General features: G+C 43.5%; 1 protein-coding gene across 1 annotated transcript in view; it reads right to left on the bottom strand.

Annotated features, from left to right (window-relative positions):
- UPF1 (UPF1 RNA helicase and ATPase) overlaps positions 1 to 16,707 on the bottom strand; it is a 123,893-nt gene that overhangs the window by 35,100 nt on the left and 72,086 nt on the right. Inside the window, exons 11-12 of the mRNA XM_075864032.1 lie at positions 11,796 to 11,914; positions 9,896 to 10,060 (exon numbers count right to left, since the gene is read on the bottom strand). Coding sequence (XP_075720147.1) covers positions 9,896 to 10,060; positions 11,796 to 11,914 — 284 coding nt within the window. The remainder of the gene's footprint in view (positions 1 to 9,895; positions 10,061 to 11,795; positions 11,915 to 16,707) is intronic.

The raw sequence follows: 16,707 nt of genomic DNA, 5'->3' as shown, positions 1-16,707 counted from the left end.
CCAGTGTGGCACTCCCATACATGTCTTGCTACCGGGGTATCCTCATTTCTGCGAATGTCCCCTATATGGTCCCTGATCCTTCTCCTAAATTCCCTTTATGTCTTTCCAATATACTGCAACCCACACGTACAAGATAAGATTAACCACTCTTGTTTTGCAGTTAATGAATGATCTATTGACAAACGTCCTCTGGTTAGTAGGACTCTGGAAGGTCTTGCGGCATAGTATGGAATCACATGCCTTACAGGAGCCACATCTGAATGTGCCCTTGATATCAAGCGGTAACCACATTGTAGAGGTGGGCTGCAGATGGCTATGCACCAAGCGGTCCCTAATGTTTCTACCCCTCCTATGTCACCAGAGGTCTCACCCACCATGCTTCCGATATCGGGATCGGCTTTGAGAATACCCCAATACGCTTGGAGTATCCTCATCACTTCCCAATTGGAGGAATCAAAAGGTCCCTATGATTCGTATCTGCTCATCAGTCGACCTCTTCCTAGGAGTCAGTAAGTCACTTCTGTTGGTATTTAGAGCAGGTTGATACGATGATCTCAGGACTTTATGAGGGTAGCCTCTCCGAAGAAATCTATTTTGTAGATCTGTAGCAGCTATTTTGAAGTCTGTAATAGTGGAGCAATTCCTGCGTACCCTTAGGTACTGCCCCTTGGGTATTCCCTTTTTCAAGGGTTCAGGGTGCCAACTCTCGCACCTAAGTAGACTATTAGTCGCTGTGCTCTTCCTACACTAGTTTGGATGCATCCTTGTTCGGTCTTAAATATATTAATGTCAAGGAACGTAATTTTATTCTCATGGATCTCAGAGGTAAAGAAAAGCCCCATCTCATTAACATTAAGGATGGCCACAAATTCATTGAACTGTTCCCTGGTTCCTGTCCAGAGAACCAGGACATAGTCAATGAATCTTAGCCATAAAAGAATCAAAGATGTCCATCTCTCGGTGGGAGGGATTCAGGACTATATTAGGCTGGCGTGCGCTCGGCTCGTGCTCGACCAGCTGACTAGTGTCGTGCACGAGCCGGGTGAATGTCAATGGCGCGCTACATGTGCTAACCGGCCTACCTGTGTTTTGAATTCAAATAACTAAAATTGTGACCCCTGATGACGCGCACTAACAACTGAGGGCGCTGAAACGCGTTGGGACACACCTATAGGGACACAGCTCTAGTGGCAGGGATCACCAGGTTTATAACATAACGTATAGGGACTTCTATTGTATACGCAAGTACAGATACATATGGACAACTGCAGTATCCACTAGCGTTTCCCTACTGGTCTACCTGCTTTCGCCTTATACAGTTCTTTTTGGCTATTTAGCCTATTTTTTAGTACTGATTAGTATAATAAAGATCAATTTTAATCGTTCATTAAGGCAGTGATATGCTTTTTAGCTTTAGTTCTAAATCCTATTATACAGGGCTTAATTATAAATGCCAACCAAGACAAATGCAAGCTAAGCTCTGTTCACATCTAGTTTTTGCACATAGTTCAGAATATACGCAGGGTAACATCCCAGCACATATTCCGAACGTATCCATAGGGCCCCATGCACCTGAAGTATGCAAAAAGTGTTAATTTGGCATATGCTGGACTGGTATGGGCCTGCATACCTTTCTCTTACTATATAGGAAAAGATAGTTTGCTGTGCCTTACTATACATACGCATACGGTTCAAAACCCCCCCCCCCCCAAAAAAAATAACTTAAAATAAAAAAACTAAGAACAGATATGCCCCTGTATACCTATATAGTGGCATATGTTACAGCCCTCCATCGAAGGTATATGTTGGGAGATTCTCCCGACAAATACCTCCAATTGAAAGCAAAAATGAAACGTGAACAAAGTCTTAGAGGAATGACAAAGTCCATAACCAACCTGGGCAACATTGCATTATTTAAAACCAGGATTTTTTTATTTTTATTTTTGAGTACTAGAACTCACCGAAAAAAAATCCTTTTCTCATCCAGTTCATTGAGACAGACCGTATGCTGTTGCTACTAGGAGGCTTGACACTAAGAATTAAAAATTGAAGCCCCTACTACAAGATATACCCCAACCTACAGACACGGAGCTAATTCAGTCTGTCCGTGAGCGTTAGGAAAAACAGAAACAAGGTAAGTGGTAAGTTGAAAGTAAAGAGGAGACTCCCTCCAACTGACAACCACGAGAACCTTGAACAAATGGGTGGGAGCGGTGTCCCCCAATAAATTGGATGAGAAAAGGATTTTAAGATGAGTACTCAAAAAAATCCTGTTTTCTTATTTGTTACATTGTGGGGACACAGACATCCTAGAAGAGTCCCCAGGGGAAGGAACAGATCGAAAAGACATGGTCAACTGCTCCACAGATGCCTGCAAGACCTTGCGTCCAAGGGAAACATATGCAGAGGCAAAAGGTATGTACCAGTTCGAACTTGACAAAAGTGTGCAAGAAAGACCATGTAGCCATCTTACACTCCTAAAGAGAAGTAGCCTGGTTGCGTATTGCCAAGGCAGACCCAACCACTCTGGTAGAGTGGGCCGTAATCCGAAAACGAGGTGCCTTCCCCCTGAAACACAGTAAGCCTCGTTAATAGCCATTCTAATCCATCAAGCGATAGTGGCCACCAACCCTTTCCCGGGACACTCTGGGAGGATAAACAAGGAATCAGACCTGCGGAAGGAAGCAGTAAAAGAAACATAAGTTCGCAGGAAAGAACTCTGGAGAGAGAAAAACGTAAGGGAGGGAAATTGCGATCCTTATACCAATGAAATTAGGTGCAGGCTGAGGAATCTCCCAAGTTTTGAGCATGAATTAACCCTTTGACAAACCACATGCCTTCAAAACGGCGACATCACCAGCCACACCATTAAACGCAGTGACCTTAAATTCTGGTGGCAGAGAGGCCCCCAAGAGTGTAAGTCGGGACAGAGGCAAGGGCCACGGGACGTTGGCAAGCAGGGGCACGCCCAACCGCGTACCAATAACGATGTTGCAATTTGGCGATACCAGGATGGCTGGAACCCCTTTGGCCTTGAGCCGGAGAAGTAGAGGCAGAAGGGGAAATACGCGCAAGAGACTAAAGCAGGTCCACGAGAACATATATGGCGTAGGACTCTAGATCCCGGGGCTTGGGAGATTAAGCAGGGAAACATGCGATTGAACCTGTACGCCATCAGGTCCATGTCCAGTCTGCCCCACCTGCCATAAATTTGATCGAAGATCTCCTGGCGGAGGGACCACACGCGGGGATAAACCCAGAGGAAGTTCGCAAACCAGTTTGACCGCGGGGATATACACTGCTCAGAGCGGGAACGTGATGTTCTGCGAAGGACAATCATTTCAGCAGACAGCGGTTGACAAACCAAATGAGCAGGTGTCCTGTCCGATCTTCAGAACAGCCACATTCATCCTGGTAGGCGACTTGAAAATGTTGTCTAGGTACGGTGCGAACGACACCCTCATGGTCCAAAGGAGCGCCATCACAACATTTGGGGTTTCTGTGAAAACTCAGGCCCGTAGCCAGACCGGACGAAAGAGCCACAAACTGATAATAGTGAGGAGGAACTGCAAAGCGCAGGAAGCTAAATTGCCACTGGCAAAAGGAACGTGTAAATACCCTTCCTTGATGTCCACTGAGGAATAACACCCCCTTTTACATAGAAGTGTTGACTGAGCGGAGGGATTCCATGAGGAAATGTCAGATCTTGACGTACTCCTTAAGATGTTTGAGGCAATCCGACCAGAGCGCTGGAGGCACCTGAGAAGAACAGAGTCAATTGATCGAAAAAAAGGCCCTAGAGGGAGACTGAGGAACAGCGGACTGGAAGAAACTCTGGAGGAAATCTGGTAAGTTCGATATTGTATCCTGAGGATACCACTTCCTATACTCAGGTGTCCGAAATGTAGGGAAGCCAAACGTCCTTTAAGTATAGAAGTTTCCAGGCTAAAATGGGAATATAATAAACATAAAAAAATGGTAAAGACACTTCTGCAGTAGCAGGAGTGTGCCTCCTACGAACACTAAGCGAAGACTTAATTAGCTGTGTCTGTAGGTGGTGTAAATACTGTAGGAGGGGCTACAATTTTGAATTCTTAGTGTCAAATCTCCTAGTGGCAAGAGCATACACCCACGGTCTGTGTCACCCAATTGTAACGAACCAGAAATTTGGTTTTATTAACTGGTTCCCGACCGCTGGCTGTGTTTTTCGGACCAGCGGTCAGGGTTCTTAAAACCCGCGCCATAGACTTTTTACGGCTCAGATTTTAACTTGCTGCCCGAGTGATCGGGCAGCTGAATGTCGGGTCTCCGGCTGTCAGTGACTGCCGGGGACCCTGAGAAGAGGATAGAAGCTGCTTCTATCTTCTCTGATCACTTGTACACAGCGCTCAATGAGCACTGTGTATAGGAATAGAGGCAGCGGCCACGCCGCTGTCTCTATTGCTCCCGGTGTTCATGTGACTGGTCACACGATCGCCAGGTGCCGTTGGTGACAGACTGCTGCTGGGTCTAACTAGACCCAGCACAGCCCTATTAGTGACAATAGTCACCTAATACCCAGCCCCAAAAAAAACAAAAACGTTCCCCCACGCCAATTATTGTTGTGACGCTAGCGCTGACCCAATTACCCTAATATAGACATGTAATATATTAAAATTTACGGTAGACAAGGACGATCACGAAAGGTCTATTTTAGGGTAAGACTTATTACCAAAGAAAATAGTTGAAAATTAAAAAAGCTTATTGTTTTACTATTTTCGAACTTTAACCCCTTAATGACCGGGCATGTTTGTACCTTAATGACCAAGCCAGATTTGTCAAATCTGGTATCTCTGACTTTATCAGAGAATAACTGTGAAAGTTTTGAATATCCAAGTAATTCTGACATTGTTTTTTCGTCACAAGTTGTACTTTATTTTAGTGGTAAAAGTAGACTGATACAATTTGCGGAAATTAATTAAAAAATAGAAAAATGGAAGAAATTTTGTAAAAATCACCATTTTTCCCTATTTTTTAACTGCAATATGTCACATATGTACAATTGTTTTAATTAAATATATATTTCTAGCTTTCCTCTATTTTGGCAGCACTTTTGAAAAAATAAAATAAATTTTCAGCAATTTAGAGGACTTACAAATTGAATAATAATTTTATAAATTTTGAAGTACATTTTGTTTTCCTGCACCAAGCCAGGTTTTCAGAGGCTCATAGGTCTCAGAGTGATGGAAACCCCCACAAATGACCCCATTTAGAAAACTAGACCCCTTAAGGTATTTACCTAAGGGTATAGTAAGTATTTTGACCCCACAGTTTTTTGCTAAATTTAATACATAGCAGGTGAAAAAAAAAATAATTTCACTTTTTTTCATAAAAGTATCAGTTTGAAGACCAATTTCTTTGTAAAGCGACCATGAGAATGAAGAAACACACCACAAAATCTATCACCCTGTTTCTCCTGTTTTCAAAAATACGAACATTGTGGCCCTAATGCGCTGCCTGGACACACGGCAGGACCCAAAATGAAGGGAGCACCCGGAGGCTTTCAGGACTCATATTTTGCTTGAAAATGTTTTAGGCCACACTGTACATTTGGAGAGGCTTTGAGCTGCCAGAACGATAGAAACTCCCCATAAACTACCCCATTTCGAAAACTAGACCCCTTAAGGTATTTATCTAGGGGTATAGTTAGCATTTTGACCACACAGGTTTTTTGCTAAATATATTGGAATTAGTCTGTAAAAATTAAAATGTACTTTTTTTCTGAAACATAGAATTTTTTTTATTATTTACAAGGAATAACGAAGAAAATGCACCCCCACATTTGTAAAGCAATGTCTCCCGATTACGACAATACCCCATATGTGGTAATAAACTGCTGTTTGGACCCACAGCAGGGCTCAGAAGGGAAGGAGCGCCATTTGGATTTATGATTTTCGGTGCCATGTCGCATTTGCAATGCACTGGAGGGACCAAAACAGTGGAAACCCACTAAAAGTGACCCCATTTTGGAAAAACCTTCAAGGAATTTTTCTAGGGGCATAGTGAGCATTTACACCCCACGGGTCTTTTGCAGAGTTTATTAGAATTAGGGTGCGAAAATTAATATCAACATTTTTTCCACTAAAATGTTGCATTTTCTTATTTTCACAAGGGATAAAGGAGGGAAAAAAAATACGAAATACCCCACGTGGTCATACGTTTTTTTTCATTAGAAATGAATTAACCCTTTCAGGACTGATCCATTTTTTGCTTTCATATTTTAGGCTATGTTCACACGGAGTATTTTGGGGGAGGAATATCTGCCTCAAAATTTCGTTTGGAACTTTGAGGCAGATATTCCTCTCCCTGCACGCCGATTTTCGCGCCGTTTTTCACCCGCGGCCATTGAGCGCCGCGGGCATAAAACAGCGAGAAATACGCTTTCTCCTGCCTCCCATTGAAGTCAATGGGAGGTCAGAGGCGGAAACGCCCGAAGATAGGGCATGTCGCTTCTTTTTCCCGCGAGGCAGTTTTACTGCTCGCGGGAAAAAGACGCCGACGCCTCCCATTGAAATCAATGGGAGGCGTTCTCGGGCCGTTTTTGCGACGCGGTTTCCGCGTCAAAAAACTCGGCAAAATACCCCGTGTGAACATAGCCTTAGATTTTCAGTCCCCGCTTTCCCAGAGCCATAACTTTTTTATTTTTCCATCAATAGAGTGGTGTGAGGGCTTATTTCTTGCGGGAGGAGCTGCAGTTTTTATTGGTACCATTTTTTGGTACATAAAAAGTGATTCAAAAGTTGTATTACATTTTTTTTTTTGTATTGCAGTATATTGTTATTCTTACAGGCTTCTGTAACAGAGCGATCGCTGTACCTGTACGTTAGTCCCGGGTGTCAGCTGTAATACACAGCCGACACCCGCAGCGTATGGAGCGGGCTCAGCACGTGAGCCGGCTCCATACATCAACCGCCGCACCAGGACGGGCAATTAAGTCAGTGTGCAAAGGGGTTAATGCGCAGCGGATGGTTCAAAGTGAAAATTGCAATTTTCCACTGATACGCCATTTTAGTGCATATGTTGTGCCCAGTTTGTGCCACAGAAGACAAATACCTCAAACCGTTAAGCGGGTTCTCTCGGGTATGGCGACGCCATATGTGTGGGCGCAAACTGCTGCTTGGGCACGCTGCAGAAGGGAGGGAACGCCATTTTGCTTTTGGAGCGCAGATTTTGCTTGGCAGTAGTTTTGTTTGGGTCTTTGCTGGTATTTCAGTTTATAATGTGGGGGTATGTATAATCTGTGCGGAGTACATCAGGGCATAATAAGAGGGGTAAATAAATAATATTTCATAGATATGTGCCCGGTATCGCCATATTCTGAAAGCCAGAACTTTTTTATTTTTTCACCACCGGAGCCCTGTGAGGGCTTATTTGTTGCGGGACAATCTGTAGTTTTCATTGGTACCATTTTGGTGTACATGCGTTTTTTTTTATCACTTTATTCAATTTTTTGCAATCCTGAGCAAAAAACAGGAATTCTGACACCGTTTTTTAGGTTCTCTTATTGCGGCGCTCACCGTACGCTATAAATGACATTTTTACTTTATTCTGCGAGTTGGTACGGTTACGGCAATACCATATGTATATAGGTTTGGTCCTTTTTTTTAGCATTTGCACAATAAAATGACTTATTTATAAAAAAAAAAATTCTGTCTCACCATATTCTGAGAGCCATATTTTTTTTATTTTTTAGTCAAAAAAGCTGTGTAAGGGCTTGTTTTTTGCGGGACGGATAGAAGTTTTTATTGGTACTATTTTTGGGTACATGCGACTTTTTGATCACTTTTTATTCTTTATTTAGGGACCGGTATTCTTTATTTATCTGACCTCCGATTGCCACGACAAGCACGACTTCGTGGGGGCTGCCGATGTGCTTCAAACTACTTAAATGCGGCGACGGCAATCCGTCGCCGCACTTAAGGGGTTAATTGCCGGAAGCAGCGGCGATGGTCCGCTGTCCGGCGAAACTGATGTCAGCTGTCTAGGACAGCTGTCAGCGCGCGCCTGTCACTCTGTGTTTACACAGAGTGACAGTTTTAAATACTGACGAAAATGAACGTCCTGGGGCAGGAACTAGAAGCCGACCATGACGTTCATTTTCGTCCTTGGTCGTGAAATGGTTAAGAATAAAAATTCTAAAATAGCAAAAAGGATGTGTGTAAAAACGATAAAGAAAGAAACCTGCATTGTCCTGAACTGGTTAAACTAGTAGGCTATGGATACATACAAAAAACATAAAATAACGCCATTGTTTTTATGCTGGATTTTTTTTTTACACCATGGACAGTGCAGTATAAACATTTAAACTTTGTTCTAGGAGTCGTATGATTACGGCGATACCAAATTGACAGTTTATTTTTGGTTTTACCATTTTATGGGAAAAATATCTATTTTGGGGCACCACTTTCTGAAACCCATAATGTTAAACATTTTCAAATTCAACCGTATGGGGGCTTGTTTTTTGTGGGACGAGTTGTATTTTTGGCACTTTGGGGTGCATATAATTTTATGTTTGATCTCTAAAAATGAGGGGGGGGGGGGGGGGGGAGTGGGCGACCCCACAAAACACAGAAATTTTTGTTTTACTTTTTAAACGTCAAATAATAGATTTTTTTTCAATGGGTTGTTACGATTGTAGAGTTCCAATATCTTTTTTTTTTTTAGGAGAACTTTATTTTATAAAATTTTATGAAACTTACATTTTTTTGTGTGTCACTAGAGGACTAGAAGAATTGATCCCGAAGATGTAAAACGGACAGACTAGTTAGGCCTTTAGCATGGCTTAATAGTAATATGCCTTTGGCAGACCTGGTGGCCTTTGTCAAGTCCACGGCTACCGTTGAAATTAATAGAGACTGCACGATCGCCCGTTACGTCACTGTGGCTAACCCAGGAAAGCTCCAGTTACGTAACCGACCAAAAATGGTTAAAGAGGCTCTATCACCACATTATAAGTGCCCTATCTCCTACATAACGTGATTGGGACTTGACAGCGTGAGCTCGCAAGATCACGCTGTAAAAGACAGCACAGCGTGATCTCGATGTGCTGCGTGAGTAAGTGACACGCAAACGTTACATAAGTGTCGGGATTGTGAAGAGACATCGAGTCCTGGCTGGAGGGGATGTCTATTCACGCTCAAGAAACTTCAGTAAAGTTAATGTGCGAGTAAGTGACAGCACATTGTGATCTCGCAAGATCACAATGTGCGGAGTACATGAATGGAGAGAAGTGTATGACGCTGATTGGTCAGCGTCATACACTTCTTTACAACGCCCACTTGGTCAAATCCTAAAAAACGCCCAGTTGGGCATTAAGAAAGTCATTAGCATAAATGTAAAATAGGTCATAACTTGGTCAAAATTGATAGTTTTTCTAAATAAAAACCACTGCTGTTATCTACATTACAGCGCCGATCACATTATGTAGGAGATAGGGCACTTATAATGTGGTGACAGAGCCTCTTTAAAAGCAGTCTGGGACTGTGCTTTGAAGGACTTGCCATGACAGAGGGTGGGGGGGGGGAAAGAACCATGCAGGTGAGAATCTGTGTGTTGACTATGCGCTAGGCGGGTGGGAGTTGTAAGAGGTCGAGAGAGCTTCCTAGCGACTTATTCCTACAATGTGGAATATGCCATAGCCTTCCGTGGGCGATATACGCCTGGAGTCCTCCTCCGGTGGAAAACTTAAAACGCATTGCGGAAGAGGCCTTCGGGTAGACAAAGATATTCCATGCTTTGCAATTGTAAAAAAACAAAAAAAAAAACAAAAAACCTGCATATGCTATAACAACATGATAATGGATTAAAGTCCAATATAAAGCATATATCAGAGTATAACGTATTGAAGCTATCATACCTTTCCATGTTGCGGATCTGATTGTGCAGTGCCAAGAAAGAAACTGGAGAATCAATAGCTTCACGACTCTTTGCACAGAGACGAACAACTTTGAGTCCTGTTTGGTGTATTTTCTCAGTCAGTTGATCCACAGCAATATTGCTTGGAGCACATACTAAGACAGGGCTAAGTATGTAAATAAAAAAATAGATCAGCCTTATATTCAACACTGTACAGACATTACAGTTAACTTTTCCTAAAATGATGAGTAATCCAGATATAAAAACAATCCGTAAAAATTTTATTTATCCCTTAATATATTTAGATTATAGACGGATGACCAAAGGGAATCTACCCTTTGATAGTAGTAGACATTCCACACAATTTTTTATATTGACACTTTGATTTCTCCTTTGATTGTACAGCTCTGAACTGTTGCTGCAATATAAATCTTATATTTTTGCTTAATTTAAAAGGGGTATTCCCAGAATCAATATTTATCGCTTATAAACAAGGTCCCAAACTCATTCCACATCACTGCACCCCTTTGTACTCTGCTATCCCATCAGTCTGGTAAAGTTTGAATAGAGCGAATAGTTTAACACTCGTTCGCCACTCCTTCAGGTTGTCCGCATAGGTAGCGGAGGGGGGGTTGAGACTCACGACCCCCGTTCTAGTGATTGGTAGATATCCCAGCAGTGGGGCCCCCAGCGATTAGACACTTATGACCTATCCTGTGGAGAGGTGATCCATTTTGTTTCTGGGAACACCCCTTTGCGTATAGAACATCCACTTCAAAAACAAGTTTAGGCTGGGTTCACACAGAGTTTGACGCGGAAACAGTCTCACGGGAGAAAGAAGGGACATGCCCTATCTTCAGACATTTACACCTCTGACCTCCCATTGACATCAATGGGAGGCAGAGAAAGCGTATTTCGCAGAGTTTTATGCCCGCGGGCGAAAAACGCAGCGAAAATCGGCGTGCAGGTAGAGGAAAATCTGCCTCAAAATTCCAAACAGAATTTTGAGGCAGAATTTCCACCTGCAAAAAACTCAGTGTGAACCCAGCCTTAGATGCGCTCTCCCAAAACTCAGAATCTCACCTGCACGCCAAAGAGCTGTGGTTGCTCTGGGTAGGCGGCCACTAAATTAGAAAGGTTTGTTTTTTTGTAGCGAGAATGAACACAGGCGGCCACATGCAACAGTGTCAGTGGTGCCCATAGCATATTTAAAAGTGATAAGTGATCTGTAAGTTCAAACAGTTTACATGCAGGTTCTATTTTATGTATGGTTAATAAAATGACAGCTGTCAGTTTTTGAATAGCTTGAGGAAACTCGGCACACAGATGTAATTCATACAAAGGTGCATCTCAGTTAGGAAACCAGGTAAAATCTGCATGGCAGCTTACAGGTTTCAAGTTTTTCAAGTGGATCCTAGTCTCAGCCATTGCGAGTTTTGACAATGCTAGAACCATAACGAAGGAGTTTAGGAGACCTCCGCTGCTGCACAGGTAGTCAGTAACCTATAAATGTTGTAAAGAGGGATGGATATTCAATGTGAGAACTGCAGATTTTTTTTTTTTCTTCAAAGATATAGGAGGAATTTATCATTCTACGATCGCAGCATTTTATAAAAAGTGGGCAAAGCTTAGTAGAAGGGACATAATTTACGCCTAACAGTGGCATAAACTATAGCACAAATCTACTCCAGATCATGGCTGAAGACATGAAGTAGATTTGAATTTCTGGTGCACAGACAGCGATAATTTATTAAGAGGCACATCTTGCTCCAAATTCCCCCATTAGTGTTAATTCCAATATTGTAAGCTGTTCCTAAAAAAAAAAAGCCCATTGTGGTCTCCTTTGCTAGGACTACCTGCATTTATGTTGTATAATGTATTCTATTCAGTAAACTACTTACCCATTTCCCTGTCTAGCAAGATGATACACAATTGTTGCAGACGTTACTGTTTTTCCAGTACCAGGTGGCCCCTGAATCAGACTGAGAGGTCGTTGAAGAACTGTCTTCACTGCGTAAACCTAGCAACAGATCCATGAAGACAAAATTTTAGCGGTATCAAATAAAACATTGTAATGATAGTTATAAGAATCCTGCGTAATCTAAAACCATACGTTACTGTAAAGGTGCACTGAAAAGGTTTATCCCATAATTAAAAAATGATTGTTTCTCGTTAATATCATTGGGGGGGGGGGGCACCACCATAGTTATCGGCTTTTGCAAATAGGAGAGCAGACACTAGGTAGAAAAGTATTGGCACCACCCAGGCAGAGCAAACCCTTTCTACAATTAACTGCTAAATCAGTTGTAGCCTAGTGTCCATAATAGGCAGACGTGACCTGATAATTAGGCATGCTTATTTTATTTGATTTCTCACCAGCCTAGTTAAACCCCCCCTCCCCCAGATCCAGACGACCAGGCAGTACCGGTTTTCCCTTCCCGCCAGTCATTAACTCATCTCAATCCGCAGGTGGAGTGCAGGTAAACCCAATATACGTGTGAGGTTACTGCTGAAGGTGACCCTACATACACCCAAAGACTATGGAGGGGGGGGGGGGGGGGGTTTAAAGAGTATGAATCTCAGGACTTGAACACCATTACCACATTTTACTTGAAAACCATTATCTATGGGCATCCTACAGGCCTCAGTATTTTTCCCTGTCATGACTTATCTAGGGGCATTATTATGACGGAGACCACCTAACTGGGAAATGCTGCACCTACCATCATTTTTGTTGTAAGGGGAATGGTCATGCACACATTTTGGAGCAATACTCTGCCTTTCCAGCAAATCTAAAATGAGCACCACACCGCTCGCTCTGACAGGGCCGCTGGCCGGACTTCCAAATTCAGTCCCTGGCTTACTGGAGGACTAGACAGCAACAACCGGACATTAATCCCACACCCACTGGTCATCTGCCTGCTTCAGCCTATCAGGCGGCTTGCATTGCCAGATAGGCTACCGGGAAGGAGGGCTCTGGTAAAGGAAGATCATATGTTGCAGGGAAGCCACATTTAAACGTTGGCTTTTCAGGGGTCAGTACACTCATCCTGTGGCTTCCGTTCCATTTTAGGACCGCTACTGCCTGCTGCACATCGCTTACTTGGAGCCAATAACAGTTTATCTTCAGTCTTCAGTTTTTCAAGCCTCCTGCCAGGTGGTACACCGCATCAGGGGTCCGGTAAGCCAACTTATTAGGTGCAGCTTCCCCAGTGTTCAACGTGCTCTCAGACACTGTTAGTTGTCCCTTTTCCTTCCCCTTGTGGCATGTCTACGTCTCAGGAGGATTCCATCAGGCAGTCGGAACAAACGGGCTTGACTTCTTACTATGCCAGTGGTGGATGTAACAAAATGTTTGCATGCAGCTAGTCTACCACATTCTGCCTGGCTGTAGTCGAGTACCAATCAGGATGCTACCCTCTCCAGGATAGGACACCCTTTGAACGTGCGAAGTCCAGTGCTCAGGCACAAAGGGACATTTCCAGATTCTCCCAAATCACGGTGGAGACTTTGCCTTTCCAAATGGCGTCCGAACTGAATAGCGTCCCATCCCTTGGATAACACGCAGTCTACCTCTCGTGGTAGGTTACATAAGAGGAGCAAAAGAAACAGGGACAAATCCTGCTCATCTTCAAAGAATCCCCTCATGGAGAAGATGCTTCCGAATCAGTCTGAAGATTCAGAGTCTGAAAGAGACTCAATTGACTGCATGCATCAATGCCTGCATGGCAGCTGTCAGGGACACCTTTCAAGTTGAGGGTTTGTTCACACGCAGTGTTTTCAGACGTAATTCTGGCGTTTTACGCCTGAAAAAATGCCCCTAATACGCCTACAAACATCTGGCCATTGCTTTCAATGGGAATTACGATGTTCTGTTCCCACAAGCCTTTATTTTACGCATTGATGTCAAAATACGGCGCGTAAAATGACGGCTCGTCAAAACAAGTGCAGGACACTTCTTGGGACGTTTTTGATTCACTACATTGAAAAATCGCTCCAAAAACGCGAGTTGTTAAAAGTCTGAAAATCAGGAGCGGTTTTCGCCTAAAAACAGCTCCGTATTTTCAGACATTTTTGCTCACTGCGTGTGAACATACCCTAATGACCGCCAACACCTCTCCTAAGGAAGAGGCACGCTTACAGCACCAAATGCTATACTTTACATACAATAGTAAGTTCAAGGAAATTTTATCCAAAGAATGGAAACATCCTGATAGACGCATGTCTGTTTCAAAATGCATTAATACGGTTTCTTTGCCCAGAGGACTTGAGCTCAAAATATTCTGTTTCTTCCCCGGTGGATCTGCCCCTCTCAGAGCTATCAAATAGCACCTGTTTCCACTGTCAGATGCAGCATCACTCAGTGACTCACTTGAGAAGATGTTGGGTTACCAAACCAAAGTCTGCATTAGTGGCAGCAGGTTTTAGTCTGCGCCCAGCTTTTGCATTTGCCTGGGTGAAGGCGGCTAGCTCATTTTGGGGGAAACATCTGCACCACGTAATCCTGGAAGGAGAACCGCAGCAAGATATGGCTGATCATGTTTGCGAAAAAGCCAATCAGAGTACTTATTTGAGACCTCCCTTGAGTCAGCACGCTTTAATGCATGTAAGTCAGCTAACAATTGCCATTTTGTGATAACATCTCACGCAGAGGATCACGCTTTTTGCCAAGCTGTTCATTACCTTCGCCTACAGAAAAAGTGATCATCCCAGTTCCTCAGTAGTCTTCAGTGTCTACATTAAAGGAAGGAACAGTCCAAACAATTATGGGTATAAAGTAGGTTAAAACCGTTTTGTTTGCGATCAGAGGTTTCACACGTAATACCAGAGGTTGGTGGTCGCATCACTGGAACAAGGAGAGTACCTCTTCCATAGACACTTGAGATAGGGATATGAAGGTATGCATCGCAAGGGCCCACCAGCACTTTCTTCTTTTTGCAAACTATTTTCAACATATCCAGTTCAACGCCCTCAAGATTTGCCACAGCTCCAAAGGTTTTCACCAAGGCCATAGGTGTCAGGGATCATTACCATGTATATTGTTTGCAAAAATATTATCCTTACATATATATCTATATATCAGTATATTACACAAGGAAATCGAATCTATGGAACACAATGGAGTCTGCATGAGGGACATGCCTATGGAAGACACAGCCCCTGGAATGCAAGAGGAGTGTACAGATGGACTTACAGCGGAATAGAGCCAATGGGGCTTAAGCACGTCCCACATCTCTAGGGAGGAGATTGTGTTTCTTTCTTTGTACAACAAAAGTTCAGTTCTTACTTCCTACTTGACTGAGGGAGGATGTCTACCACCATTCGTCTGTTTGGTACATATCTTCCATGTATGCCCTCAGTTTCCAATTTACAGAGGTGGCTATTCGGTGTGAAATAACAGGGAAAAGGAAGTTTACCCTGACATGGGTACCCATGGAGCTTCTTCCTGCTAGTGAAGTCTCAGTCATCCTTAGGCCTGAAGCACACTTCCGTTGGCCGCCGGGCGGCCGTTAATGACAGATCCGTGAAACACGGACCGAACACAGATGGCTTCCGTGTGCAGTCTGTTTCACGGGCCAAATCAACGAAAAGGCCGAGACTATTCTGTCAAAAAGTGACAGGAGTAGGACCGGTCCTATTTTTGACGCAATGGTCACACATTTCCGTTAAAACAACGGAAGTGTGCATGGCCCCATTGAAATTAATGTGTCAGGGTGCTATCAGTTAAAAAATATACTGAAATGTGTACACATGAAATCATGTTACAATCATAGACAAGGTCCATTTTGTATTGGCAAGGCCGATTAAATGACGTATTATTACAAAGTCACCTTGATGTGTATACACACACACGCGGTAATGATAATAGTCAGCTCCTGCCAGCTGCTTTGTCTTGTTTACAATCTGGGAGGAGCAGAGGATTTGCTTGGTCTCCAACCCTCCAGGAGGGAAAGCCATAAACAGTGGACACATCCTATAATGCATTCCCACGTCACCGGATATTCCCCTGCTTTTGCAGGAGATTGGCACAGTGATGTCATACATGAGTGAATGGACTGGGCTTAAATAACCCACTGCTAGTGCACTCCGGAGACGTACACTCCACCCCCACCTAAAACCTGCACATCAGCCCCCGTCTTCCGCCTTTCCATCTCCCTTTACCTCAGATGTGTTTAATGGCGTGGCTGTCGAAGCTGAGGTTCTGTTGGCCAGGCGTCTCTCTGAAACAAGTCATCCAGACGATGTTGAATACTAAGTAACATCAGCTAGGGTGTACCACCGCACGTGGAAGGCGTATTTCCATTTGTGTGAAAAATGTGGTTCCATCTAATAATATGAAAACAGGCCTCGAACAGGGACTTGACTTGTCTTCCCTTAAGAGTCAGGTGTCTGCTCTGTCCATCCTATCAGTGAATTTTGGCCTCTCAATCACAGGTAAAGACCTTCTTGCAAGGGGTGGCTCATGCAGTGCCACCATTCAGACATCCCACTAAGCCTAAGGGTATGTGCACAAACAAACTCAAAAACGTCTGAAAATTATGAGCTGTTTTCCCTTGAAAACCGCTCCGTATTTTCAGACGTTTAAGGCTATGTTCACACAGAGTTTGACGAGTTTTTTGACGCGGAAACCGCGCCAAAAAAACTCGTCAAATACGGGCTAAAAAAGCCTCACATTGATTTCAATGGGAGGCGGAGGAGTCTCTTTCCCGCAAGCGGTAAAACCGCCTCGCGGGAAAAAGAAGCGACATGCCCTATCGTCGGGCGTTTACGCCTCTGACCTCTGAGGCAGAGAAAGGGTATTTCGCTACGTTT

Source organism: Rhinoderma darwinii, chromosome 1 (assembly GCF_050947455.1).
Source record: "Rhinoderma darwinii isolate aRhiDar2 chromosome 1, aRhiDar2.hap1, whole genome shotgun sequence".
In the NCBI taxonomy this organism is placed as follows: Eukaryota; Metazoa; Chordata; class Amphibia; order Anura; family Rhinodermatidae; genus Rhinoderma; species Rhinoderma darwinii.
Note: the sequence above shows the minus strand (reverse complement) of the source record. Positions and strands in the feature narration are given on the sequence as shown.